This window comes from Akebia trifoliata, chromosome 1 (assembly GCF_017979445.1).
Source record: "Akebia trifoliata isolate Shusen 1 chromosome 1, ASM1797944v1, whole genome shotgun sequence".
Lineage (NCBI taxonomy): Eukaryota > Viridiplantae > Streptophyta > Magnoliopsida > Ranunculales > Lardizabalaceae > Akebia > Akebia trifoliata.
Genome location: NC_141375.1, coordinates 30,259,497 through 30,286,561, shown reverse-complemented (window position 1 = coordinate 30,286,561; position 27,065 = coordinate 30,259,497). Strand labels below are relative to the sequence as shown.

At 36.1% G+C, this 27,065-nt stretch overlaps 3 protein-coding genes across 6 annotated transcripts; all 3 read right to left on the bottom strand.

Annotated features, from left to right (window-relative positions):
• Positions 1-338: 338 nt before the first annotated feature.
• LOC147411638 (uncharacterized) lies at positions 339-1,791 on the bottom strand. Its single transcript, XM_086450684.1, has 2 exons — positions 1,356-1,791; positions 339-1,215 (listed from the first exon to the last, which is right to left on the bottom strand). The coding sequence occupies exon 2, from the start codon at positions 1,151-1,153 to the stop codon at positions 536-538; it is 618 nt and encodes a 205-aa protein (XP_086306810.1). The 5' UTR covers positions 1,154-1,215; positions 1,356-1,791; the 3' UTR covers positions 339-535.
• Positions 1,792-6,850: 5,059 nt separating this feature from the next.
• LOC147411637 (nucleobase-ascorbate transporter 1-like) lies at positions 6,851-13,980 on the bottom strand. The gene is made up of 14 exons (XM_086450675.1): positions 13,500-13,980; positions 10,945-11,042; positions 10,065-10,241; positions 9,801-9,901; positions 9,635-9,710; positions 9,245-9,304; positions 8,968-9,155; positions 8,777-8,873; positions 8,391-8,477; positions 8,231-8,289; positions 8,038-8,129; positions 7,806-7,883; positions 7,556-7,716; positions 6,851-7,294 (listed from the first exon to the last, which is right to left on the bottom strand). The coding sequence occupies exons 1-14, from the start codon at positions 13,573-13,575 to the stop codon at positions 7,082-7,084; spliced, it is 1,563 nt and encodes a 520-aa protein (XP_086306801.1). The 5' UTR covers positions 13,576-13,980; the 3' UTR covers positions 6,851-7,081.
• A 2,440-nt stretch (positions 13,981-16,420) lies between these two features.
• LOC147411636 (Nodulin MtN21 /EamA-like transporter family protein) lies at positions 16,421-25,624 on the bottom strand. 4 transcript variants are annotated; one of them, XR_015180540.1, is made up of 11 exons: positions 25,278-25,624; positions 24,623-24,779; positions 23,643-23,817; positions 22,373-22,488; positions 20,868-20,927; positions 19,382-19,535; positions 18,891-18,957; positions 18,373-18,444; positions 18,143-18,208; positions 16,897-17,325; positions 16,421-16,795 (listed from the first exon to the last, which is right to left on the bottom strand). XR_015180540.1 is itself a non-coding variant. In XM_086450663.1 (11 exons), exons 1-10 carry the CDS (start codon positions 25,584-25,586, stop codon positions 17,191-17,193), a joined length of 1,311 nt encoding a protein of 436 aa, XP_086306789.1. In that variant the 5' UTR covers positions 25,587-25,624; the 3' UTR covers positions 16,421-16,795; positions 17,159-17,190. The 4 variants fall into 4 exon arrangements, 3 of the variants coding, with proteins under 3 accessions (XP_086306789.1, XP_086306779.1, XP_086306771.1); XM_086450663.1 differs by having other exon boundaries at positions 17,159-17,325; XM_086450653.1 differs by having other exon boundaries at positions 16,421-16,792; positions 17,159-17,325.
• Between the last annotated feature and the right edge of the window lie 1,441 nt (positions 25,625-27,065).

Sequence of the window (27,065 nt, the reverse complement as noted above, 5' to 3'; positions counted from 1 at the left end):
TTCAACTCAAAATCAATTGACAATGAGTGGGGAGGCCCAGGAGCTTATAACGAGATAGATAAGGCAGTAAGTGTCCGATGTGGGACTAAAGTCAACAGAACACGTCTAATTTGGGTGGTTCAAACTCATTTGATTGATTCGGATTGAACCTCTGCTTACAAATTGATAATTTTGAATCAATGAATTGGGCATGGATTGAGCCCCATTTACAGTGGTTTGACAAGTTATTAATCCTTATTTTTGGCCGGGTTAAGCCCAACCAAACACTTAACCCTTATTACAAGTCCAAAATTCTCTCCCACTACATATAATTCTCCCTCACAAAACACAATCATACAAACCAAAACAAAAAAGTCAAATCCAATATCAAAAAAGTAAGATCACTTTCATCATACAATCATACAAACAAATAGATGAAACAGTAAAACAACGAAATATTCTTCCCTACTTTCACCTCCCTTGAAACATCACGATCCTTCTCCTTCCCATTAATCGAGAAAAATAGTCTCGAATCTGGATTAAATAATAAAAGATCTTAAAAGATATCGAGAATCTCGAGAACCGATCGGTTACACAGGGGACAAGACCCTCGATTCAACCAAAGCTCCCTCGAACAAACCCTGCAAAATGTATGCCCACATGGGATGAAAGCTGCGCCTTTCCTTCTCCCCATACACACGCAACACACAGCATCATTATTTCGCACACCTTCTCTCTCTTTCTCTGTATCCTTATCTTTCTCTCTCTCTACATCATCACCGTCAGTTTCTTCAAGCAATCTCATCAACGACATCCTCAAAGGCGTATCAGGCGCACTCGTACTCCTACCTGTGGGCCCAACACTGCCTCCTCCTTCCCAATCCTGAGCCGCTCTGTAATGACGCTCAGCGGCTAAAGCCGTAGCCAAGTTCATCCCCGGGGATGCCATTGCAATCTGATCCACACAATCTTGATCCACATCGTTCTCCACCGGTATCTGACCCACACCCGTTCGCTCTTGTCTGTCTTCTTCTTCTTCTTCCCTTTCTCTTACCATCATATTTGAAGAAGCTCTGGTACCCCAGGTGGCCCCACCACCACAACAACTTAATCCGTTAAATCCTAGCCGTTCTTTCAGAATCTTCCATTTACCCCCTCTTTCTACACCCTCCATTTCTTTTTCTCAGAAACCCCACCAACTTTCTTCTTTTTCTCTCTGTCTATGTTTCTTGATTCCTGCAAACCAAGAACCATTATTTTAACGATTTCCTTCATTTCTATAGAATCCCAAATAACAGGTAAAAAAAAATCAAGAACCAAAATTTAAAAAAACATGAGAGATTAAATGAGATTAGGAAGAAATGAAGATCACATACATGCTGATGGATGGGAATCTCGTGAGTTTCTTAACAAACAGAGACTCCAAAACCTTTAATACGAATAAGAAGAACCAACACGAATTCGGTGATTCTCATTAAAAATCAGACCAGATAATCGAAAATAGTGAGGAACCCATTAAAGTTCTTGAGAAATAAAGAAATGGGTTGAAGGAGATTTTAGTTATAATTGGTTGGAAATCGCTCTTTTGATCTCTTCTCTCTGGCTCTGTCAAAAGCGTCAACTGAAGATGTTTTTTAAGACTTCAAAGATAGAAAACAAACAAAACCAAGAAGTTTTTGGAGAGTTGTTTCTAACCAGAACAGAACTAAAGTATTTTATTAATTAATAAATTTTGTGAGCAATGTATTTATTTATTTTTGTAGAATCTGATGACATATTTGCAGTGTAATTTTGTAAGACACTACATAATTTTGAGCCATTATATATGAGAATCAGAGGTAAGATTGCAACGATCTTGTTTCTTATTGATGTAATAATTACTACGGGATGTACGGGATCATTAATCTTTAAACACGAAAGCTGACAAAGTCAAAAGCCGGCCATCCAAAGCTTTTCAACGTGGCATCTAGCCTCATTTTAGGTTTAAAGTAGTACTGCTCCTCTACTTCCGGAGTCAATTTCATTACGCAACTTCCTGCCTACAATGCCACGTGGAATATTCGTCCAATCATCAACCTGTCACTGGGATTAATAATAGGATCCGATTTTACTCAAAATCCAATCCGTTCAATCTGATAAGGATCCGATCATTTTAAACCAAGTATATGGTATCATTATCCACTCTGCCAACCAAGTTATGGAGCACCTTGAGTTGGATCACTCATACCCTGATTCGATGGAACCTAATCTGATGTACACGTGAGAAGATATGCAAATTATATAAGAATCATGATTTTCTCACTCCCCTATCCTCTCGTGGCATGTGATACAACCATAGTTTTTTTTTTCTTTGGGATACAAACTGCGTATCTCCATAATTATGCATCCCGAGAAAAAAAAAATATGATTCTAGCACATGCCTCGTCAGGAGAGTATGTTAGAGGGGTGAGTTAGAAAATCATTATTTCCTCGAATACATAACTACACGTATTTATAGAAATATGCAATTGTGCATCTCGAGAAAAAATCTATGATTTTAACACATGCCATGTCAGGAGAGTATGGGGGAGTACGTCAGAGTGGGGAGTTAGATAATCACGACTCTTATATAATATCTGAAATCTATATAAATTTTTTATGCCAAATTGATTTGATTTGGGTCCTAATATTGAGATTCGAGAAAAAATGAGATAGCAATCTTTCCAAGTCCAATTCTAACTTTATTGGATTGATTCTAAATGACCCTGAATCAATTTGGACCTGATCCATTGATAACCCTAATTAAAAACTAACAACCTTTCTAACTTCAAACCAACTTTGAGGCTTTCCATTAACCATGTGGTTGAAGGGGTGAATAAATGCAAATTTTCTATGATCATTTTATATGGATTTATTAAAAACAATAAAGATTCATTTTTATTAAAACTTTCATGTGTATGCTGCTTTTGAAGTTTGGTTGTTTTCAACCTTAATCGTGCATAACTAAAGCATCTCGATTAATTTTTCATTAAATTATAATTTATCAGGATTGTTATTGCATTTTGGCTATACATGTTTATTTCTATTTTTATCTTTCTTGATCTTTTCGTGTATCAAGTACAGTATCGTAATCTTTGTTATGCTAAATCTATAAGTTGATGCTTTATAATTATAGAGCATTTCGTTAAATACTCTATGAAACATAATTGTGTTTTTGTAACTTTTTTATTCTAATTTGAGTGGGATGTTCTCCTTCTTATTATCATTATTATTTAAATGGTTAAGTTGGACTTTGAACCACGAACTCAAAGTGGATGTATCAATCACATAGCATTCTCGACCTACTTAAGAAGATATTTTAATTCAATGAATAGCATCTTTCCTAAATATCTCCACCATTATGAATCATTGAACTAAAGAAATGAAATTCAAGAAACATATTCATACAATATGTTTAGTGGAGAAAGGATATTGACAAATGAAATAAAAGAAAGAAAAAGTCGTGATAATCTAACGCCCCACCCCCCTGAGATACGCCCCCATCACAGAACCGTAGATCATTTACCTTAGGATATCTCATTTATCCTATTTCTGAGGCGAAATCCCATTCATCTACCCTGTTTTGAGCAATTCATCCATGTGATCTTACTCTTGGATTTCCAGTGGTGCATGTACACCGTCGGATGATCCTCAAGAATTGTGTGATTAATCTTTAAAGATCATCATGAGTGTGGGTCCTTGGGTCATATTGCTATATCAATCAAGGGAAGACTCTACCTATCATCAGTTTTTATTTATTTATTCTTCAATTTCTGGACTTTGTGTGAATATTTTAATTAAGCACAACCAATCCTGAATACCCGACATTGACCTATAAATTTAGAGAGCTTCTAAACGTCAACTTTATTTATAAAATTTCAAAACTAGGGGTGGTTAGGAATTTTTTATGCAAGCTTGGGATAACACCAAGCTGCCTTTGTTTGTTACGGCTTGGTGACAAGGATACCCCCAAAATGTCAAAGAGAGAGAGAAAAATATATAAAGAACCTTCTAGAGTTCAAGTTAAGTACACCCAAAATATGTGAAAAATAATTTATTGACACAGAATCTTTGATTGACCAATCACGTGAACCCACATGTAGTGAGGGCATATCCGATTTACAAAACTATTAATGTTTGCTAGTCCATTTTGATTTTTGATTTATATGGAAAGTCATTAGCCAAAGTGCACACCCCATTTTGAGCCCAATATTGCATTTTAGGTGTCCAGTGATGGGAAGGCAAACACAACTTATCCTTAGAAAACCCATTGAAGGATTTATAAATGGGTCAGGATCCCTAGACTCCTAATGAAAAAAATACATGATCCTACCCCTTAAATGCAAAATCCAATGATTTAGATTTATTCTCGAGATAAGTATCTTTAAGATTTGTGTTGTCAATATACTCATAAATCTCAACCATTGGATTTTGGGTTTAAATGTTTTTTTTTTTTTTTTCATGAGTCATTCTTAGGAGTGAACGGATCTCAACCGTTTATAAATAGGGGGGAATAACTAGGCTGGACGTAGCCCTCTTTTTTAAGAAAATATTCAATAGGCCCCAGCCCAAATTCAGTAATTAAAAAACATCTTAAGGCCCAATTTTCATTTTTGGTGCACTCTTTAGTTCTACTGATCCATGAATGCTTGGCCAACCTCTTTGTGGACCCACACAACAAAAAGCAAGCTCTTTCAGTGATGTTATCTATCTGATTCAATCATTCTCACAAGTGATTTCTACCATTAGAATTGAGCATTTTTGTTGGCCCAAAGATTGTAGCATGTTACATTTTATTGATGGATCATGGCTCACTATGTGCTTGACTTTTCTCTGATCTAATAACTTGCTATGCAATTTCCTTCCTATAGGGCGGCAGATCGTCGATGTTATATGGAGCCCATTAGATGGAGTCGATCTAAATTTTATGGATCAATTGATATGCTGACAATCACATTCCATGTTCCACAGGAGCTCTAGTATACGAGTCCTTGGGTATGTTAGCTAAACATCAGATACAAAGCCTAAACCAAATCATCAACCCCACATGCACGTATAATAAAGTAATAAACAAGATCCATAATCTAAAAAAATTAACATTCTTTCATCAATGACATTTGCAACATATGAAAAGACTAGTGCAAACCTCATGGAAGACCTCAAGTATGATTGGTCGATGCTCGATCGAGTTCATTGACATGTAACAATTCAGCAGACGACGAAGCTCCTTAGGTTCATCAATCCGATTCATGGTTATAACATCGACCATGGACTCCCTAAAGTCCTCTCTTGGATCATAAGTGTACTTCTCCATGGCTACCATCATAATGCACTTGGTACCATCTACCCTTTCTTTCTTCCTTCTCTCGTTTCTTCTTGACTCCACCACCCTTTCCCGGATCATTTGATCAAGTCTCTCTTGAACCATGGCGTGTGCTAGGCTTGATATGGGACCGAAACGATCTGAATTAGAAGAATCTTCGATGCCTTCAGATGATGAGACACTAAGCCTACAACTACAACAGAAGGCACCACATCTCTTTGATGAATTCTTCTGTTTCTTGACCTCTCTGGAGCTTGGCATTCTTACTGAGAAGGGGAACACCTTAAGCATTTGATCATGTTTTTTAATTTTTCTTAAGTTAAAAAAGCTTTAGATTATATTAAGTGAATGTGAGATGGATGAAGGAACAAGTAGATGAAAAGAAGAACCTATTCTTTTATTTAAACTATAAGGATTATGATGTGGAAGACCATCTCTTTATAGGGTTATTAGGTAAGTGTGTAGCTTAGATAGGAAGAATGTGGCCCCTTTAACGCATTCACTAAATAGACATTTAATTAAAAATTGGTGGGGTGGGTGATTATGGGGCAGGAATGCAATGTGGTGTGTGTACACTTGCCATTTTGGAGATAGGTTACATGAACTGGAATCACTTTTTAAGTATTTTTGCTCTCTTTTGACATAAAAAGCCTGTTTGAATCACCACTTTATATCTTCCTCCTTACCCATCTAATCATAGTTTGAATCTAGCTTAGATACACAGCTGTGTGGGATTCTCCTCTTTGGTGATTCCAACTTGTCTATCACACACACACACACACATGTAAATAAGGTGGCTAGATGTTTTACAATTGAGTTGTGCTGGAGTAACCTCAAGCTTGTACCTCATATCGCACATCCTGACGTGAAAGTGCGTAGGAACCATATATGCTTTTTAAATCGTATCTTGAAGAAACGTCTATGGTTCCTACTCACTTTCATGTCAGGATGTACGATATGAGGTACAAACTTGAGGTCCCTTCAGCATTATTCTTTGCAATTTCATGTGATTCTCAATAATGTTAGTCATCAATGTTACTAGGTGGCAAATATTTTTTACTTTGGCATGACGTAACCGTGCGTCATTTATAAAGACTTGAGATTGACAACGTAATGTAAATGAAATACTTCATAAATTGGATTACTATTTATTAATTATTTTATAAAATTATACGATTTCACAAAAATAGGGTTATTAGTGGTACAGAGATTGAGAAGGATTATGAAAAAGGAAAACACTAGAGCCTTAAATGATGTTTGAGGTTACCTAACAAATAAAAAGCTGAGATGGGAAGGTGTTTGTGTGGATTCTCAAAAATACTAGATTCCCAGTGCACTTTTCCTTACTGATCCCTAGGAAATAAGTACTGATCTGGTTATTTTGTTATTCATAAAGACCAAGGAAAATGAGGCTGCTTTGGGTTCAACTCCCTTGGAATCCAACTTCACGAAATATTCACCAAAGCCGGGAACTTGCCATGTCTGACGCTGATACGATGAATAATGTGTTCCTTGATCACACTCACAAACAGAATTTGGTTGCATCCAAAAAAGAGTGCGAGGATTAAATAAATGTTAGTTTTGTAGTTTATTACATCAGCAAATCTACAAAGCATAGTGATCAAATGTTCTAAAATCCTATCTAGACCATTAGCATGAACGGCCCACAAAAATCCAGAAAATTCTCATTAGCATTGGCTTAGACATTACAACATATTGTGGGATTCTTAAATCAAGGAGAATTTTGCCCAAATCGAGCATCTAACTAGGAGGAAAGAATCTGTTGAGATTGAATGGCAGTGCATAGAACTCTTCATTCCTAGTGTCGCCTCTGAACGTTCTGAACTTCATCCACCATGGCATCCCCCTATCTTTATCTGACTTGTCCACCTCCAACGTGTTGTCAAGAAACACCGCAACAATCAAACCCACAGTTGGCGGGGATGAGAATATAGTATTCAAGAATGCATTAAACTGCAAAAACCCATACATTATTAGAATTTCAAGAAGAAACCACCTTTAACAAAATGTGGAAAAAGAAAAAAGTTACCCAAATCATGCCATTCACTTGAACACTTACTGAAAGGCATACCTATACATGTGATGCACAATCAGGGGAAATCAATCCCTGCATGTGTTACATGTACCCGTATGTCGTGATGATAGATCCTATTTTGGTAACTTAAATTCCTCTTTTGTAAATACAGAATTATGGTTTGTGGAGATTTCACTAACCCATCCTGCATGAGTTTTGACAGGACCGTGATGAGAAGACAACATAAACTCATTAAGATATTGTGGGATAGACATCCCAAGAAAAAGTGAAAGTCCTGTGATGAAGAGGTTTCTCATAGAATTCATATTTGTGAACTGAAGGAAAGATAGCCCAACCGAAGCTGCAGAAAAAAAAAAGGGGGGGGCTAATGAACTAAACCAAACACAAATATATGGTCCAAAAAAACAAAAAAAAAAACTAATGACATACCCACAAGGCCGAAGAGAACACAGTACAATGCAGCAAATATGGGGAAGGGTATAGAAGCAAAAAAAGCACCAAATTTTCCTGCAAGTAGAGAAAAAAGAATGAAGCGAGTGATGTAAATTTGACACCTAAAGTGTACATACATAATGTTAGGAACTTGGTACCGTCGATAGAAGTCCCATCTTCAAAGGAAAAGTAGGATTTCCTTACAATACAAATGTCGGTAGCAACCAACCTAAGGTAGAGAATAATATCATGAAGCCAGCTGAAATCTGAACAACTCTGCGACTCCCAACTCGGGTCAATCCAAGAAGGCCCACATTCTCCCTGAAATCGTATGGGCAAATCTCCGTCACTATGGGTAACACAAATAAGGCATAATAGTCTGCCCACAACCGTAGACTACAAAAAAGCACAAATTTTTTTACACTGATACAGTAGAACCAGTTAGTGTTCCAAAAAGACCATCAAGAAGTATTCCAATACCCTGCATAAACATTACCCCAAATGTATTCAGTTGCTTGGAAACCAAAGACAACAAAATAAAATCAAAGCATAAGGAGCGAAAGTGGATTTCAAGAAGCTCACCTGCCAACCAATGCCTCGACTCAACACATAGGCAGGTGGTGGAGTAGCAATAGCTAGTCGAGATGCAGCTTTGTATGCACCAGTTGACTGCAGTCAAAGAAGGGTAGGACACACTACTAGCAAGACCAGAAAAAATAATCCCCCAAAACTATAATGCCTATACATCACTCATGAAAGGAGGAACGAGGCCCAATAATCACTCAAATTGATCAATTTGTGATTCCAAGGTTGCACAATTTCTGATTCGGTTGATTTTAAATGGACTATTGAAAGAGCACTATGTGACTTTTGGTCCATTTGCCCATATTGACACATGGGAAGGACACATATATGGCATAGTGTCAAGTAAATACAAGCTCTTGTGCAATCATGGTCTAAGAACATACCTCTATCATAGACACTAGAACTGCAGACATCATAGCAAATGTATGGCCAGCATCAAAAGTTGGTCTACCCCACTGCAGAGGATACGGGAACTTGAACCTGAAAATAACCGTTCCATGGAATTCTGGAAAAAAGAATTGGCCTCTTTAAAGATAAATCAAGAAGAATAAGTGATTATGCTCCTGTTACATACCACGGGGCAGATGATATGAGATTAGCTCTATCGGTACGACAATGTTGTTGAGTTTTAAAGGGTCTATTTCTGTAAGCCCCACCTGAAGTTAGGACATGAGAGTAGGCCCATATGATTGTGATACATATCAGTACGGGAAACCGTTCAAATATGGGGACAGCTCGGACTAGCCTAGAGTGTTTCAGATACTGCAAAGTCAAGAAACCCAATGGGAGAAACAATGTTAGTTAAACCTTAAATGAGAAAAACAGCTTCCCAACAATACAAAACCACTTACTTGTGACAATCCAATGACTACCAAAAGCATTGGTATGCCGATTTCAACGCAATTCCCCACCTAACCAACATTGAGTTTTGACGTTAAATTTTGACCAATAAAAAGCTAAAGCAGTGAGACTGTGGGCATGGTCTTCCAACAACATATGGACTAAGATGAAATGCATGCAGGACGAAGGTTAGCTAAAATATGAGGAACTTCTCATGGAGAACCTTATTGATAAAATGATTAGTCATGAAATCAAGTAATTTGACCTTAAGGGATCACTCATGAAACATCCCATCAAATAGTGGGCATCATTCCTCCTGCATGTGTGCCACATGTTGTTGGTAAACCATATTTATCTTCAACCCATGGGCACCTTAGATTCCCTTTAACTGTAATACCTACCGCAGGAAAGCCTCGCTCTAATAAACCCAAACCAACCAAGCCCACCACGGGGGCAATACCAAGAGGACTGAAAAGCCTGTGACGAAAACAACAAAAAATTTGGGATACTACCATTCAGATCAAGTAAAGGTATAATCTCAGGAAACGATTGGCTGCTACAATGTACCGTGAAAAAAGTCCCCAAATTTGACTGTAACCCAGAATGATCTGTAAGCTTGCAGCAACAATCATTGATCCTTGGATTGCTCGCATGGTCTGTGTGAATCTCTGCAAGTCAGAGACATGTGTCAGAAAATGTAATTGACATGAAGCATCATCAGCTGCATTGAAGTTTGACCCAATGATAATGATCCGTGGGGTGCAACACTAATATCACGGGTTCAATCCCATTTATGAACAAAGAAAGAGAATGAGAGAGAAGCACACTTACTTCATGAGGTTCGGTAATTCTCTGAAGTGATGAGTCTCTAATAATATAAAGGATGGGCATAACATAAGCAAAAGAACCACCCAACACTGCAGGCAACCTGGTTCCAAACAATGCTTGTAGAAGTGTGTTAATGCCAGATACAAATAGTAGTGTTTGTATCACCTGCATCTTGTCACCCTGTGTGGTTAAGCAAGAAAGAAAGGATACAACCATTGGTCAGAGTGTCCATACGTCTAACCTACCTCTGCTATGAGAAAAATTGACCCAGTCAAATGATCCTAAATTGTAATCAGCACATGGCAGGTGAGTTGGTGTACAACATTAAAATGATGTGTCAGACACACTAAACCCCACAAACGCAATTACACCAATCCATCAATAATTTTATGAACATTGATATCACGTAAGATGTAGTTGAAGAAAAATATTCAGATTATCTAAAACTTTTTTTGTGAAAAAATGCCTTGGTGTGTCTTTTATGGGTGGCTACTGGGTATGGCATGGTGTCCAAAAAGAAAATTAAATTCAGTGTTTTTGTTATAGAAACCATAGACCAACCAGTCTTTTGGATTTTTATAAACTATATTCCACCATAAATGCATAGATCTGAGAGTTGCAATCTAACAGACCCAATTTTTTCCAACACAATCTCCTCGGTGGGACCCATCAAATGATTGCTTCCAGTACTCCTGCATTATGTCTGCTCATAGCACAGGTAAGTGAAGATGGAAGCCTAGCAAGTGAACTTTCTGGCAAAAATACTCCAACACACACATACACACATATGCACACCCCCCATGCACATATACAAAGGGATGAGGAAGTATGGCAAGTGAAGAGATATGGAGTCGAATATTAGGTAAGGGAAGATCCATCTTACATCATTTCCACCCATTATTGGAACAAGCACTGAAGGGATCATCACACTAGTGCCCAGCATCAGGATATAATTTTGAAATGCCAATAAGATTGTTTCAGCTGCAAAAGAATGCTCCAATCATAAATAAAGGAGATAAAAGTAAGTAAATTTTCCATGTGAACCTTGACAAAATACACTCAAGAAAATGATACACTGAGGTTAGCAAACACAAATATTCCATGTACATAGGCAATCCAATTTTCAAGAATATTTCTGATGCTTGAGTTAACGACTCGGTCACAAATAAATACTGCTATAATATGGCAGCACATTACAGAGTACTTTGGCCTGGGACATCCATACTCCCGTGTCATTATAGTTACTTACCATGATCACATATGTTACAGATACGCAGATGGCTTGGGAGTTGGAACCAATCGGATAGGTTGTAGTGTCCTTCATAGTCAATCTCCCAGATCACAACCAATTTGACCGGATAATCCTAATCCCTAATCTATCATTTCAGCTTATCTGAAAAATGAGATGAATAATTCAGGATTAAAAAGGATTGGGTTGTCAAGATTATTCAATTCGGTTGATACTTTGATCTGATATATATCCTAGGTAGGGTCATTCAATTGTCGATCCCTAACCCCTTACATGGGAGCAAGGAACCATATGGTTCAATAAACAACTTTTTCTAAGATCCCAAGATCCAAACCCTTTGTAATGGAAAAAAAAAATGCTAGGCAAGCAAGGGGTCATTGGTCAGCATGAAGGTGGGTTCAACGGGTTTTGAACCCAGGTCGTGGTGTCAACATTCCACAAACTTTACCAATGTAGCTATGTTGGCACTTTAGTGTAGAAATAAATTTACTTGTGAGTTGAGGGTGATCTTCCCAACCAACACCCAATCAAAAGGGTGTGATGACTAAACTAGCTCTACTTCTCAAAAAAATTTAAAGACCTCATAGACAAGCTATTGACTATTCCACTAGCAAAATTCAAAGCACCTAATTGAAAGTTGACATCTTAACTTGGCTTTTAGACCCCTCAAACCAAGACTCGTACTATGAATTTGAACCCAAGACCACCTCTTTCTGATGAGATTAACCATTAAACTACCATCCATCTAAGTCCCAAAAACTATTTAAAGACCCCATAGACAGGCTACTGGCTAATTCACTAGCACAATCCACAACGCTCCACCAACCAAGCAAATTGAAGTTGATTTCCGAAACTTGGTCTCTTCCTCAAACCAAATCCTTTTTCATGAACTTGAACCCAAGACCACCACTTTTCAATGAGATTAACCACAGAAACTCTTGGCCCTCTATGGCAGGTTACCAGTGTTTTATGGATATACAAGCATGCCCTTAATTGGTTAAAGGGAACATTCAAAAAGGGAGCTTACACTCCAACATAAATAACTTATCATGTAGACATGATTTTTTTTTTGATTGGTAAACCTGTTTTAATAAGTTCAGTAACTCGGTGCTGGTGGGATTTGAACCCAGGTCTTTAGTATCATCACCCAAAGACTTTGCCAACTAAGTTAGCTGGCATGTGCTAGACATGAATATTGGACTAGCCAGCATCAGTATGTTCAAAAAACGTACTAGAAGTATGCATCCATGCTTTCCTAAGGGCAAGACATAAAAATTTGAGAAAATTTCAAAAACATACGTAATTTTTGTTAAAATTCCCACTCCAGTACACTGTTCATTTTAATTCCGAAAACATGCATAGTTAGCGAGATTGCTGATTTTTTTTTTTCTTCGAAAAGTGCCAATCTCGCTAGTTTGTAAAAGTGACAATCTCGCTAAAAGGTAGTGAGATTGCTGCTATTTATTCTAAAAGTGACGATCTCACTTATTTTATAAAAGTAGCGATCTTGCTAAAAAGTATATTTTGGGAATTGAAATGAACAGTGTATTTTATGGAAATTTTCTCATATTCATTGCACGAAATGGTAATTTACCCAAAAAAAATTCCTTGTTTCAAATTCTATCAAACATTTTAAAGGGGTAAAACACAGCATTCCCCTCTTAACATTTTTTTCTTCATTTAGCAGAGTTTGTCTAGTTTTACTTCCCTCATTTCCCACACTCCCCTAACCTTTCCCCCAATTTTCCTTTCTCACATAACGAATTCAAAACCCTACTGGAACACCCACAAACAAACAAACAAACAAAAAATAGTATTTTAACTAAAACCCAATTAGGATCAATCTAGTATATAAAAAAAAAAAAAATCAAACTAATATATAAGCAAAATTAAAGAAAAAAAAATGTTGTTATTTTGTGCAAGAATGCTTTCTAAATTTCCCTCTGTGAGTGAGTAATAAGTGTTGCTAATGGTTTCTAAATGCATATTACATTTCTATCTCTATTTGCAGTAATATTCCTTACAGTTGGAACTACACAGAACCCACTAACCATTTTCATTTCTATGGTATCTGAGAAAACCTCACCAAAAGAAACCGAAAAAAAAAATGCAAGAAAAAGCACAAAACCATTAATGAAAAACAGAGACAATGAGTTTTTGTATGTGTGTGAGAGAGAGAGAGATGTTACCCCATGGAGGGTTGGAGTCTATACAATATTCAAGGTCTTGGAGTTGCTCCATGGCAGGATGACTTACTTCTGCCATTAGAGAAGCTTTGAAAGTTTAAGAAAAAGTCAGATAAGATAACAGAGAAGAAGAAGAAGAAAGTTAAAAGAAGACAACAAAGATTAGTAGAGAAAAAAAAAAGGTGAGAGCAAAAGAAGAAAAAATATGCAAAGTTGAAGAAGCGCCTTAGTGACACCTCTTCAGCATCGACAAACTCTTTTTAAATAAAATTACACTTTATATGAACCATGAACCCAAATTCGAATTGAACGAATCAATGAAACAGGTTACTGTGCATAGAAGAGACCAAGTTGGTAATAATAGTAGAGTTGATGGTCTTTTATGGCAAAAGCAAGGGTATTCAGTTAACTAACGAGTTATAACTACCATTCAATTGAAGAGAAGGTCAATTTAGTAATTTAATAGAAAAAAAAGAACTATACAGTAAGAACTGACGTCGCACGTGCGACCGCTTCAATTTCTGTTGAAGCATTACGCGCCAAATCCAATTATGAAACAAACCATATTTGAGAATCTCTCGTTCTCATAGTGATCCACGTGGCATATTTTTACGGTCCCTTGGTTTGAAGCAAAAGCTTTCAAAAATGACTTTTGAGGAGAAAGAGATTCGTTTGTGGTTTGTGGGTGGATGATTCGATGCCCATAATGAAAAGCGTTTCGAGTCCAACAAATGGAAATCAGTTGTTTTTCGGGTTATAGTTTGAATAGAGATTTGTTGTTAAAAAAGTTTTGTGCTAAGCTGTGAGCCAAAGTGATGATGTCACTTGTATTGAAAAATAGAGAGTGATTGGTTAGGTGGATAGAAAATTAAGTGCTATTGGATCATCAGCTTTAGCACAAAATTTTCCCATAAAATTGAATTATTTGGGATGCCTAAGCCCATAAAAATCATGGAGTCACCCATTAATTATAATGAAACTATGTGTAAAGTTTCCTCCTGTATAAGACTTACCACCTTTTGATCATTTACGACTGCAATTTCCTATTGAAATGAAATATTATTATCGAAATTATATACAAAAAAGGTAGACTTAAGAAGACATAATCCCACACAAATACTTTACATGTTCCTCATTTTTCAAGTTTGTCACAAGGGAAACAAAAATCAAGATTTGCTTTAGCTGGTATCAACCGGGAACTACGAGCAAATAAATACCTTTAAGTGGCATCAATAACATCACATGGATATAGTTTACAAAGTCAGGCCAAATCACTCGTGAATCAAAAATCCAAAAATTATACCACGCCATCAATGGAAACTATTAGGATGTAGGAGTCTCAATTTTATTTTATTTTTTACATTTGCCTTAAAAGGATCCATCACTGTGCGTTGTAAGTTGTTTTGTAAGAGCAACTCCAAAGCATACTCCATCCTAGTCATCATCCCCTCTTAATTGTCGTTTTTGGAGTATCAAAATCACTTGAAGGGTTTCCAACGCAGTTGTCGTTTCCTTTTCTACTTTGGAGAATCAAGTTTTCATCCTCTAAATGGAAGACAAGTTTGGGGTTTTCATTTTTTTGGCTCCAAAAGATTTCATCTCCCGATTGTTATTTTGGAGCATCATTTTGCAGTTTTAAGGTCTCCAATGTCATTGTCATCTCCATCTCTATTTTAGATTGAATTAAAATAATATTAATGGTAAAGCATTTTAAATAACACGATTACAGTGCAAATCCCTTGAATATCCAAAATAGGATAGTCAATCATTATGAAATTTTCCTTGGAGTTGCTCTAAAGAGTCTGTTGACAACTTGTGCCTTGTAATCTGTTATTTCATACATTAATAAAAATTATTTTCAGATTAAAGTAATGATAAAACGACTCCCCCACATGGCATATTCAATCAACTCTCCAAACGTGACATGTGCTTAAACCGTAGATTTGTACCCCTTAGAATTCACAGCTTCCCATATTTATGGGGATGTGCAGTTATGTATCTCAAGGAGTACATATCTACAGTTCGAGCACAAGTTACGTCAAGGGGAGTCGATTGAGTATGCCATGTGGGGAACTCATTTTATCACAATTCTTCAGATTATTTTCCAATCACTCTGTTGTGTGTTACTTGTGTGTGGATCGACCTGACCCGACCCACCAGTACCACCATATTGTAGTGTCAGTATTTTTCTTTGCTTTACAGGTCATTGTTATTAATATAAATAATAATACTAGGAAACAAGTACAACTTGTATTCTATGGGTGAAGGGGTATGGTAGATTACGAATAGTAAAATTGGTATTGAAGTGCTTCTCTTGCCAAATCATCTTATATATATCCATTGTCTCTTAAGGTCTAACTATTCAATTCTTCGCTGGATTTTGGATTTTACTTTGTTTTGTTCTTAAAACTCTGAAGCATGAATATGGCGGATGGATTAGGTTTAATTGCAGGTTTGATGATTTGGTGACAGTTTGCACGAAGATATCCACTTTCTGTCTAATACAATATGATGATTTGCATAACTTTGAATAGATACAACAGAAGAATCCAGTTGTCCCATAACTTCCACATCAATTATCAATTCCTGGTTATCAAGATTCATGGGGTGATTCCTAAGGGAAACATACCATTTGGGAATTGCTGGGTAAATCATAAATGCATATGTTTCCATGGTAGGTTTCTTCTTATATTGTTTTTGGCCTCTTTTGGGTACAGGGTTGTGCTGTCTTTGCCGAGGATTAAGATGGAGGGATAAAGATTAAACATATGGTCTCATCGAATTTCCTTGACTGTAAAGTCTATCTTGTATTAATATTGAAGCCTTTGAGCTCCTATTCCTGTTGCACACCCAGCTCTGAATAGCAACCCTAAGGTGGAAAAGTCAATTAACAACTTATGTTAATTTTGAAGTGAGATGCAAAATGGTCGACTACAGAAAGATCACTAATTTGGAATTTACATAATCTCTATAATTCTTCACAACTACAGAAAACCTTCACATTCTAAGAATCAAAGGTTTGAAAAAAGATTCAAAATTACAATCATCAAAGCTACTATTAATACACTGCAGTGACTGCAGATGGCTCAAGAGTGCTAAGTAACATAAAGCTTACCGATCAGGACAGGACAGGACAGCGAGGGCTGCATTGAAGGACTTTGCTCTACAGCATCTATCTCTCAGCTATTCCCAAAATCAACATTTGTTTTGAGACCAAACACCAGAGAATCCACTTGAGACTCCAAACCGCCCTTGGACAGATGCTCTTCACTCTTCGAGTTACTAAGCCAGGTTACCTACTAGAGGTAAAGAATATTGCAGAAGAGAAGTCAATTACTAAAGAATAGTTATTGTCAAAACAACAAAAACTATATTTAATTTCTTGAGAGCAAAATAGTACACAATATCTCCATCCAAATTCCATATCTTTAGATTAATTGGCCAGGAGTTCCTTCCCTGTTCAACTATTTGGAATTTCCTCCACAATGGAAACTGACTTCTAAAAATTTCCAGTATAACTATATTAGCATAGCAGTAAACATAACCCAAAAGTCCTCTGTGATTTTTGAAGCTAGGGGTATATTAGGAGCGCCGTCTTACAAGAACGAACATGAACTGTAAAAGAGAGAGGAAATAGAATACATAACAAATGGGATGCATGCCTGTAGATAAAACTGAAGCGTATGGAAATCTCTTATTCCACCTCTTTCTCTGGTCCAAAGTACACGGTGCCACATACCGAAACCAAAATAAGCAAACATCCAACAAGTCTTGGAAAAGAAGGTGTTACCCTCAATAGAACAATGCCCCATAGCTGCGATAAAAGTGGCTGAAACACGGGGAACACAGTCATAGACTATTTTCAGGAAAAAATATATATATATTAAAAAAATGAAATACAACAAAGGGATATAGTAAAGTCTGAGGTGCACATCACTCTTCACTATTATGTGACATGAGAAACTCTATAATAAAGAAAATTTGAATTAAAGCACAACAAATATATCAAAAACTTGGCTCATCTATTAGTTAAAAATGAGAAGTAAAAGAGATGTTGGTTTGCCTAATCTTTTGAATTCATGCCAAAGCTTTTAGCTATGTTCTGGTCTTTTGAGTCAAGATGTCTACACCCACACGCAATGTGGCCTATGTAGCCAGCCGCTATGTAACAATGACAAACACATCTCAGTCATGTCAATAATATACACATGGCACGCCTTCAAGAGGCCAGAAACCTAGATACATCTGTGTAAACCTATAATTACATGATATTATGATTACTTAAAATTTTATATATATATATATATATATATAGAGAGTAAATGGATATGAAGGAAGATAATCAAACAATTATAGTTGTGATTAACAAGTAAATATGTGTAGTTTTATGGAGAAAAAAGAATCGTGGAAGTAAGCGATGACACTGCCACGCTTATCAGAATGTGTAAACATACATAGCGGTGTCAATGCATGTAGTAGACAAAAAAGCCTAAACATGTTGTCATTGTAACATTTTCCTAACATGGGGTGAAGTGATAGTGATATGGTATGGCTACCATCACTAGCAGTATAGTCTGATGAAACCTTATAACCTTCCCCATTTCCTTCAGTTTTTGTAGGAAAAAAGTAGCATAAGCAAGAAATACCTCAATGTAATGCATATTTACAACTCTGCCGGTTTTCTCAAGCTGAAGTCCACGTGCTAAAAGTACCTGCATGCAAGCAAATATTTTCATAAACTTTTAATCATTTAAACTCAAAAACACCACACCATAAGAAGCAAACAAATTAAGTGCTTCAGTGAAAGTGGATGGTGAATAAAGGATTATGAACATTGAGAAGTTAAAATAACTGAGCCAACAATACAAGTAGGTACCTCTGCAAAGAAAGCTAGCACACTAAGCACAAGCATGAGAAAAAATGAATAGAAGTCTGGCAGCACAAAATTCTGCAAGGAAGACAATATCACTAAGAGCAGATACATATAACACATAATGTGGAAAGTAGTAGATAAAATTTTTATTAGTAAAATATGGATTTGAATAGTCTCAGTTCGTATATTGGTTAATCATTAAACAAACTAAAATGCCCACGTGGAGTTAAATATATAGCTTTTCTTTTAGGTCTTATCATCATGTTGGGATGAAGAACTACTCTACATTAACAGAACAACCACACTAACCAAGCCTTAAACTTTCATTGTTATTTTAACAAAAACTAGCAAGTCAATCCATGACTGTCTGACTCTGTTTCCTGATTCAATCTTCTAAGAAACATAACCAATTAAGATCGTTAGAGCTCAGGTAATAGTAAAAGCAATTTAATGTGATGGACATCTGAAATTTTACACACTGCTTAGTTGACCAATGTGTTTGAACTGTATAAGGAACTTACCTGTAAAGCAAAAGTACATATTGCTGCAATAGGGCAAGCCAGTATGCTAAATGAAAACACTGTGACCCTGCAAAAGGAGACAAAATTATACTAAGATAACCACTTTTACATTTTCATTATGATTTTAATAGCATTTCGAGCCATAACTAGCATATATTTACACTATACTTCATTACCAGGAAAGAATTTAATAGTCTTAATTTTTCACAGTAGATAGGATATCCATTTCGATTTAAGCAGGTTCAACTACAGTGTTTTGACAGTAGAAAACAATGAGTTTCACTCATTATCGTCTAAAAGTTATGAGACATGTAAGATGTAAAACTCGAATCTCTATATGCCCCTCCACATAATAGTGGCTACATTTAAATGCTGATCACGTGCTAGGGTGGTTGGTCTATGCAGCCCGCCAAAGCAAAAAAAATATATATATATGTAAGATGTAACACACAATATTTTTATATCAAATAGTATCAAGTTAGTGATCTTACACAGGTTGATCAGATGCCTTTGCTCCAGCTCGTATGAGGCAGTAGTTTATCCCGCCAGTTATTGATGAAAATAAACCAACTAAAATTGTGTAAATAGGGTGGCTTCCACTAACAACATTTTTGATGTTTTGTTCTCCAGTTGCAACGAGCCCTCCTGCATAGAACCACATTAAGTATGCTCTAATGCTCTATGTCAAGGACAGACGAAACATGAACCATCCAAAATTTTCATTTTAGAGAGGTAAGTGTTTTTTGCCAATTTTAATAGCATCTATTTGATGTAGTTTCCATCTATATATGCACAAAACTTGCATGCCAAGAGACAAACTCACAAGGAAACAAAGTATCTGCTGCATCATCCACAACTAAATAATCTCCTCTATTGAGGTGGTCTCATCATCATCAACAAAAAAGACATGTACTTGGCACTGTGACAACAGAGTTTACGCGGCTACTACATAATGTCACCAAACATGTTCATGTATCAAAGTACAATTCCACCGAGATGCCCCTCTGAACTAATGGAGGAGAAAATATATATATGCAATAATACTACTTGGAACTTCACAACAGAAATAAAAAAGCATAGAGAGAAAGAGAGAGGATATTACTTCTCAAAATTATAGGCACCATGTCATAATTACAACCTGTACCCTTCCTTCATGTTTAGGGGCCGGTACCAACAGTTCTATCATGGCCTTGATCAAAATGGAGATACCCCATGTCACTCCAACAGTTCTAATAGGCACTACTTAGTGTGTTTGCATGCTCGTCTTTATAATTTCCTGAAATATGAGTGTTTTCATACTTTTTTTTTATTGGTGGTGTTTTATACTTTCATACATCCTTGAAATAATTATATATAACTTTCATAAAATTTAGATTCTTTTTCAAAAATTGCATAGGCTTCCACAAAGTAATTCCTATTTTTAATGATCAAAATTTACCCTGAGACCAAAGGTCCTAACCTTGATACACATGGTCCAGCAAAAAGCTTCCAAAGGAAATTTGAAAATAACGCAAATGGCAGGCTACCTTATTGTAATGGATTTATTCGGACATTCCAGTGTGCACTTGAATGAGGACAAGTGGTCGGATGAGATATTATCTTCAATGATGGGACAAGAATTAGATGTACTGTTTTAAAATTCGAATTTCCATAAGGGAATAGGCAATTAGGACTTGTATAATGAAACTTGCAACCACTTCACAAAAATTCTACCTAGAAAAGCATCACAACATTGGCTTAAAGGAAACACTTCCTCACAGAAAGAAAAGGGCATTGCATCAAATATGTCAATCACTTATTTCTTGACAAGCATCAACAAAGTCAAGATATGCTAAAAGTAAGGTAGAACAAAGTCCAAATATACAGTATATAAACTAGGAAGCTTTCTAGTAATTCCTGTTACTGATGTAATTTGTTAGCAAATAGATTGCTTACAACTTGTTTGAAAAAAAAAGCTTTCTTTTCACTTGATTATACCTTGAGTAATAAGCACTGGCTGTAAAATGAAAAGCAAGCCAAAGAAACTGCAAGCCTGACCTGATAAGTAAACAAGAAATAACAGAATAACAACCTCTGAGCAATATATCCAAATAACAGAGAAAAACAACACACAATCGTATAAAGAAATAAGTTAGATTCCCGTACAACACAACTAGAATGCCCTTCAGAGAAAATGTGTTTGAAAAGTAAATGAGTTTGAAATGCATTTCCGAAGAAAAATCACATGGACTAATTTTGCAATAATGATATTCAAAGCTTTTATTTTGAAGGAAGAGATAGAGAAAAATAAGTAATCTCAAGCCAAATAAAAGAACTCCTTGCATCAGTTGGTGAAAATATTTCGTAAAGAGCCCTTATAATTGAGAATGGATGAAGAGAAAAGAAAGTCGGTGCACGGAAGAAGACACTATCACAAGAGTGGAAAGTGCAGTTTGGATCAATGGAGATGCTTAAAAGGAAGTACCGGTCATGGTAACATTGGTTGGAACTTGGAAGATAGATAGCAGGAGCTTAAATGTTTCAAGAACCCCATGAGGACTTCAGTTTATTGTTTAATACAGCTTCAGGTGACATTGTGAGAGGTACCAGTTTTTGGGTTCTTGGCATAATTAAATGAGTGTTTATCTAGGCTTTGTTTCTTCACTTTGTCTTTTCATTCTCTCAGCTTTGTTTCTTGCTGTCTCAGGTGGTACATCTCAAATTTTCAACTTACTGACATGTTCCCTGAGACAGAGATTTTAAACCTTACTTTAGTTAATAAAGTGGGACACATAAGGCAGTTAAAATTATAGTGAACCCTTCCTCTTTCTGGACATATATAATGAAGCCATTGAGTTCTTCGAAATCACATTAGCCAATAGTTGATATATTTAAGTAATATCAGTAAAGGTGTTAGTTGTGAACGAAGAGTAAGTATTAGCATTACAGAAGGTGTAGCTATACCCTTCAAGCTTAGGTTTTTCTCAGATCATAGTGAGTGTCTAGGTGCGCATAAACAGACAGATAAAGAGAGACGTATCAAAACTTTGGCTTTTCTCCTCCAATTGCATGGGGAACAGTGGACAAGGAAAGCACTTTCATATCTTGCTTTATGGTGCCTTATTTCAAGATTGCATCCAGAAAGCACTTTCTCTACTTTCCCGTTTCTATGGAAAGTGAAGTGCCACTGCAAGGAAATATCTCCCATGCACTTACAATCAGACACCCCTTGAATGATTAGTCTGGACCATGAATTCGCTTTGGGAAAGTCTCCAACATTATCTATTATTTACAGGTTGACAGAACCTATATGAAAAAACATATTGCCGTTTCCACACCATTCAGAGGCACACACTCACCTAGTGCCCTATGTTATTTCCCAGAAATTCTGCTTTATAATGCAGATATTATATTACCAAAGAAATTTTCAGAATTCACATTAATTACTGTTGCAGTAATGCAGGATCAAAACAAAGGATCTAATAACACTATTACTATCATACCTCCAACATCTGTAAGTTTTATTTTCTCCTGCAAAATTATTCTTGCTGCAATTACAGCCATTATAGGAGTAGTTAAGTTCAATACAATAGCCTGGGAAAGAGGTAGGCTTCGGATGCTGCAAGGGATCAAAACATTAAAAAGAATGATGAATCAAAACAAATGAAAGCTAAGGAAGAGACAAGTTGAGAAAACCTGGGAACAAACAAAAAATGATGAAAAGAACATTACAAAATAGAAAAGAACGGTCATTATAATGGGAATGTGCTGGACCCATTCAGTGTCACTTTACTGTTTATAATGCGGTAGTGCTGTAATGTGACAGCCTCATTAGGTGTTTGAGCTTTGTAGAAAAATGGATTTCAAATGTAATCAATCGCATGTTCTTTATTCAAAGGAACATGAAATTGCAGAGGTTATTAGAGTAACTAAAATATGATGCATTATAATTAGGTATATATTGATACATTGTACCATCATCACAGGATAAAGATTAGGTCAGATGAGCTTATCTTCTAGTAGTTAGATTTTACCTCTTATTAGGAATGTTATAGAGACTGTGATCCATCCATCAAGAATCAATAGAAATATTCTTCTACGAAACATAAGCAGAGGGATGGAGGGGAGATTTCAAAGAAGACTCCCCAATCATTGTAGACAGAAAGTCACCAAGATGTGGTGATCAGTTGCCTAACTTATTCCAATTCCAATAGCTCAATTGGCATACTGAGAGATCGTCGAAATACTTAGTATTAATATACACTCAACATATAAATATCGATTTGATGCAGATCTCTTATTGAATTGTCAATTCAATGAGAATTCTCAACACTATGCTTTGAAGATGCCTCAATCTGCATGCTCATTAGCACAATGTTTCGATTATTGCATATACACCACTTTCACCATAAAGACTTCTTGAAAGTGAATAATATTCTCAAGGATGCCTACTTTGCTGAAAAGAACCTAACCAAACAATCAATACTCCATAGGACTTTTGTCTTTTGTTTCTTATTCTCACTGAACCAAATTCTTCTATATCAAATATAAATCCACAATTCCAAAAAGACAAGTCCTATGGAGTATTGATCGTTCGGTTAGGTTCTTTTCAGCATAGTAGGTATCCTTGATGAGGTTCCTCCCACCCTCAAGCACACATTAGTGTAAAGCAGGGGTAAATAGAAAAGCTCCTTCCCATAATCACAGTAGAATTTTTTAAAATAATAAGACTGGAATACTGCAGGTGAACAAAAGTCAGGATAAACCACTTACCTATAAATAAAACTGAACAATGAGAGAGATCCCGTTATGGCTCTTGAAACCAGAACATTCCTTACATGTCTTGGCCCAAAAACTGGTTGTCCAGATCTTCTCAACCATACAAATGAGGAAATCAAGATAATTGTACATCTTGTCAATACACTTTCAAATAAAGGAATTGATTGGACTGTCATTACAAAAATAAGAAAATTCATCAGTGCTAAAGCCCACATCTTGCTCAACAAGAAAAGAAATGTTTAAGAAATAGGTATTGGAGATGCAAAGTTTGCTTCTTTATATTATTGGTTTAGGTAGAAAGTGAAAAGAGATCACTATTTTCTTTTACACAGAACAATTCATGGTTTGCAAAACATATATGCAACAAGAAACAACTCCAATTCCATCTATATAAGTGAGTGATTTCCATGAAACTGACACAAACTCAAAAGTGTATTTTCTATAGGCAAGTAGGTCAGTGATTAATAGCTGAAGTCATGTGTGAACTCAAGTCTATCATATTAACACTCACAAAGTTTACCAACTAATCAATCATATCCTTTAAGAAAATGCATAAGCTTTAGGATGGAAGATGTGCGTGCTAATGAGCAGGGCGTTAGAGCTTATACCGGATTATTATCCATTCTTAATTAAATTAATAGACGGGTTTAAACGGTTCAAACTTCTTAATAAACAATAATATTGTATAAAATGATACCCAAACCTGACCCAATTATTAATAGAACGTAAAACCTCATGCCCAAACCCCGAATGATCGGGATACAATATGTCAGATTATCAGGTACCCATTTACACCCCGTAATGTAGGATTACCAGTTTCAATCTCAATTGGAATTGTACTTTTTCATGTGCAATCCGAAGGCCAACTTTAGCATTTATTAAATAATAACAGGCATTATTTTCTTTTCTTTCTAACAATTGTTGTTCAATTAACTTACATTAATCTTCAATTATTAATTCCTGAACTTTCTTACCTGAGAAAAAATCTGAGAGAACTTCCATTAAAAAGTAGATAATAGAAGATAATGCCATGCACATTAAGCCCGAATACTTGGATGATCCACTCCATGTCCATGAAACCAACTGAGTAAACAATGACACCTCTGTCTCCACAACTTTTGTTACTTGATCCTGCACGTATATTACATGTTATCAATTCTTGGGGTGCCTATAACAAGCGCCATTTGGTTAACACGTCAACTAAAAAGAAAAACTAGTTTTTGAAAAGAAAAGGGAAAAAAAAAACACAGGGTCGCCCTTATCAATTTGTGGGGGTGCCTATAAATGCAGCCTAACCGAACTACTTTCTCCCGCTTTGTCTTAAATATATTTATACATAAACGCCTCAAAAGCAAGTTTACAAAATTAATGCCCAAATAATTAATTTGAGCTAATAAAATTTCGATTTAGAAATCAAATCCTAACCCATGAAAGCGCAGAAATTTTTTATTATTATTATTCATTGCTATGAAAGAGCAGACAGAATTGACTAATTCTACTAATAAAAAAATTGATCGCCAAATTAAACCCCAAACATCACAATTAAGAACAATTGAACAAAAGGAAATCCAAGAAACAAACAAAGAAACGAGAATTCGTGGAACCTCAAATCAAAAATAGGATTTTTACCCTTGGCTTCCTTCTGGAATAAGAGACCGTGAAAATGTTGATTTTAGGTTTCTCCCCATCAGTGAGAAGAGGAGTTATCTCCTCAGATAAGGCTGTGTCACTACTGCTGACCAGTTCAACTACATGATCTCCTCCGCCATTGCTCATCTCTGCAGATTCCAATTCGATTCCTCTCATGAAAGACCCTAATTCGTACAATAAGACTCGATTTAACTTCTTACAACAACAAAGAGAATAACAGAGACAAAGTGACACATTGTTGACATCGATGGAGAAGAGAAGACCGTCGCGTTTTTTCTCTTCTTTCATGAAGTAGACATCTAAACGGACTCAAGTCTTGGGGACCCACCAATGATGGACTGATGGATCCAAACATTTTCTTGGACCAGGCCCATATTTATTTATAGAGATTCTATTGTCACACCAACTTTTACTTAGAGTACCCCAATTCATATGACAAAATAAAAAATTCACAAATTCTGGGGTGCTCTAAGTAAACGCTGGTGTGCCAATATAAGTTCTCTTTATTTATTTTATTTTTTCTGATCATCAAATAGAACAAGATGATGGATCAATCTGATGACCAGCTTATTGGATTGAATTAGTTGTATCTTATGCCTAGAGTTGTGGATTGGATCGGACATGTAATACGACAACTTTGGATCTGAATCGAGGATATGGGTTCCAATAAGGATCAAATTTGGTAAAAAGTATCAAAGTGACCTGATCCACTATGAGCCCAAACGAATAAAATGTGGGAAGGTATGTAAATTTTGTTATATAATTTGTTTAAATATATGAAGTCTTATCTCGATTTTGTGTATCAATTTGAATTTGAATCAGATCCAACTATTATTGAATCGGATTTGGATCCTAATATTGAGATTCCATGAAAAACAACCCAACAATGGTCTGGTCCGATGTTTCAAATCCTATCCAGACTTTATTGTTTTGGTCCAAGTCAAACCCGACTGATCCATTGACAAACCTCCTTGTACTGCTTGAACGGATCAAGTGATCAACATGGATGGGTAGTTAGTATTAGGGGTGCAATTTGGTTCGGTTCAGGGGAAAATTGGAACCGAACCAACATAGGTCAGTTCCACTAAATTAAAATTAGAACAGAACTAAAGTCAGTTCAATTCTATGGGCCGGGTTGCCAATATCCTATAAAATTGCTTGGAAGCAATATACTTTTAATGAATAAAATATCTCATAATTCATATAACAAGTTCCTAATCTCTCCATAAGAAATGTCATCAATCTATCCTCTAAAAAAAAAAAAACTAACTAAAATACAAGTAGATTGGACCTTGTTTAGGGTGTTTCACGCAAGTTGGCAATAATGGATAAAAAGTTTTAATTTCCAAGCAATCTCGATATTTCACCCATTTTCAATGTGTCTCAAATTTCTCTGCTTATTACGGGATCATATACGAACCCAATACCTTGTCTGATAGAGGGACAAACCACCAACTTATGTGACAAGAGCTTAGCTAGAAAAATGTTCATGCACAAGCATTGAATTATAATAAGATGATGACAAGTTCATTGGCTAACTTTCTTCAATCAGCGCGTGATGCAGGAACATCCCACACAGCACATTTGGGCTAGCTTTGAGTCCCTGATCAGTTATTGGCCCAAGATCAAAGTCCAATGATCACCAACTAATCCAAGCACACCACACAAAACTTGGAACTAATTATAGTCTATAATTTGGTAAACTTATTAGAAACATTAATAAGTTGGGTGTCTACTTGATTTCACAAAATAATACATGGGTATGTT

What these genes read in the sequence shown, in the direction of transcription:
- LOC147411637 (XM_086450675.1), bottom strand. Translation starts at nt 13,575, where the DNA reads ATGGCAGAAGTAAGTCATCCTGCCATGGAGCAACTCCAAGACCTTGAA. An exon ending in ATTTGGGGACTTTTTTCACG is followed by an intron (nt 9,711 to 9,800) that starts GTACATTGTAGC and finishes TTTTCGTCACAG; the next exon opens with GCTTTTCAGTCCTCTTGGTA. An exon ending in TTCTAGTGTCTATGATAGAG is followed by an intron (nt 8,478 to 8,776) that starts GTATGTTCTTAG and finishes CTTTGACTGCAG; the next exon opens with TCAACTGGTGCATACAAAGC.
- LOC147411638 (XM_086450684.1), bottom strand. Translation starts at nt 1,153, where the DNA reads ATGGAGGGTGTAGAAAGAGGGGGTAAATGGAAGATTCTGAAAGAACGG.
- LOC147411636 (XM_086450645.1), bottom strand. Translation starts at nt 25,586, where the DNA reads ATGAAAGAAGAGAAAAAACGCGACGGTCTTCTCTTCTCCATCGATGTC. An exon ending in TGCTAGCTTTCTTTGCAGAG is followed by an intron (nt 18,209 to 18,372) that starts GTACCTACTTGT and finishes GCTTGCATGCAG; the next exon opens with GTACTTTTAGCACGTGGACT. An exon ending in TAAATATGCATTACATTGAG is followed by an intron (nt 17,326 to 18,142) that starts GTATTTCTTGCT and finishes CCCGTGTTTCAG; the next exon opens with CCACTTTTATCGCAGCTATG.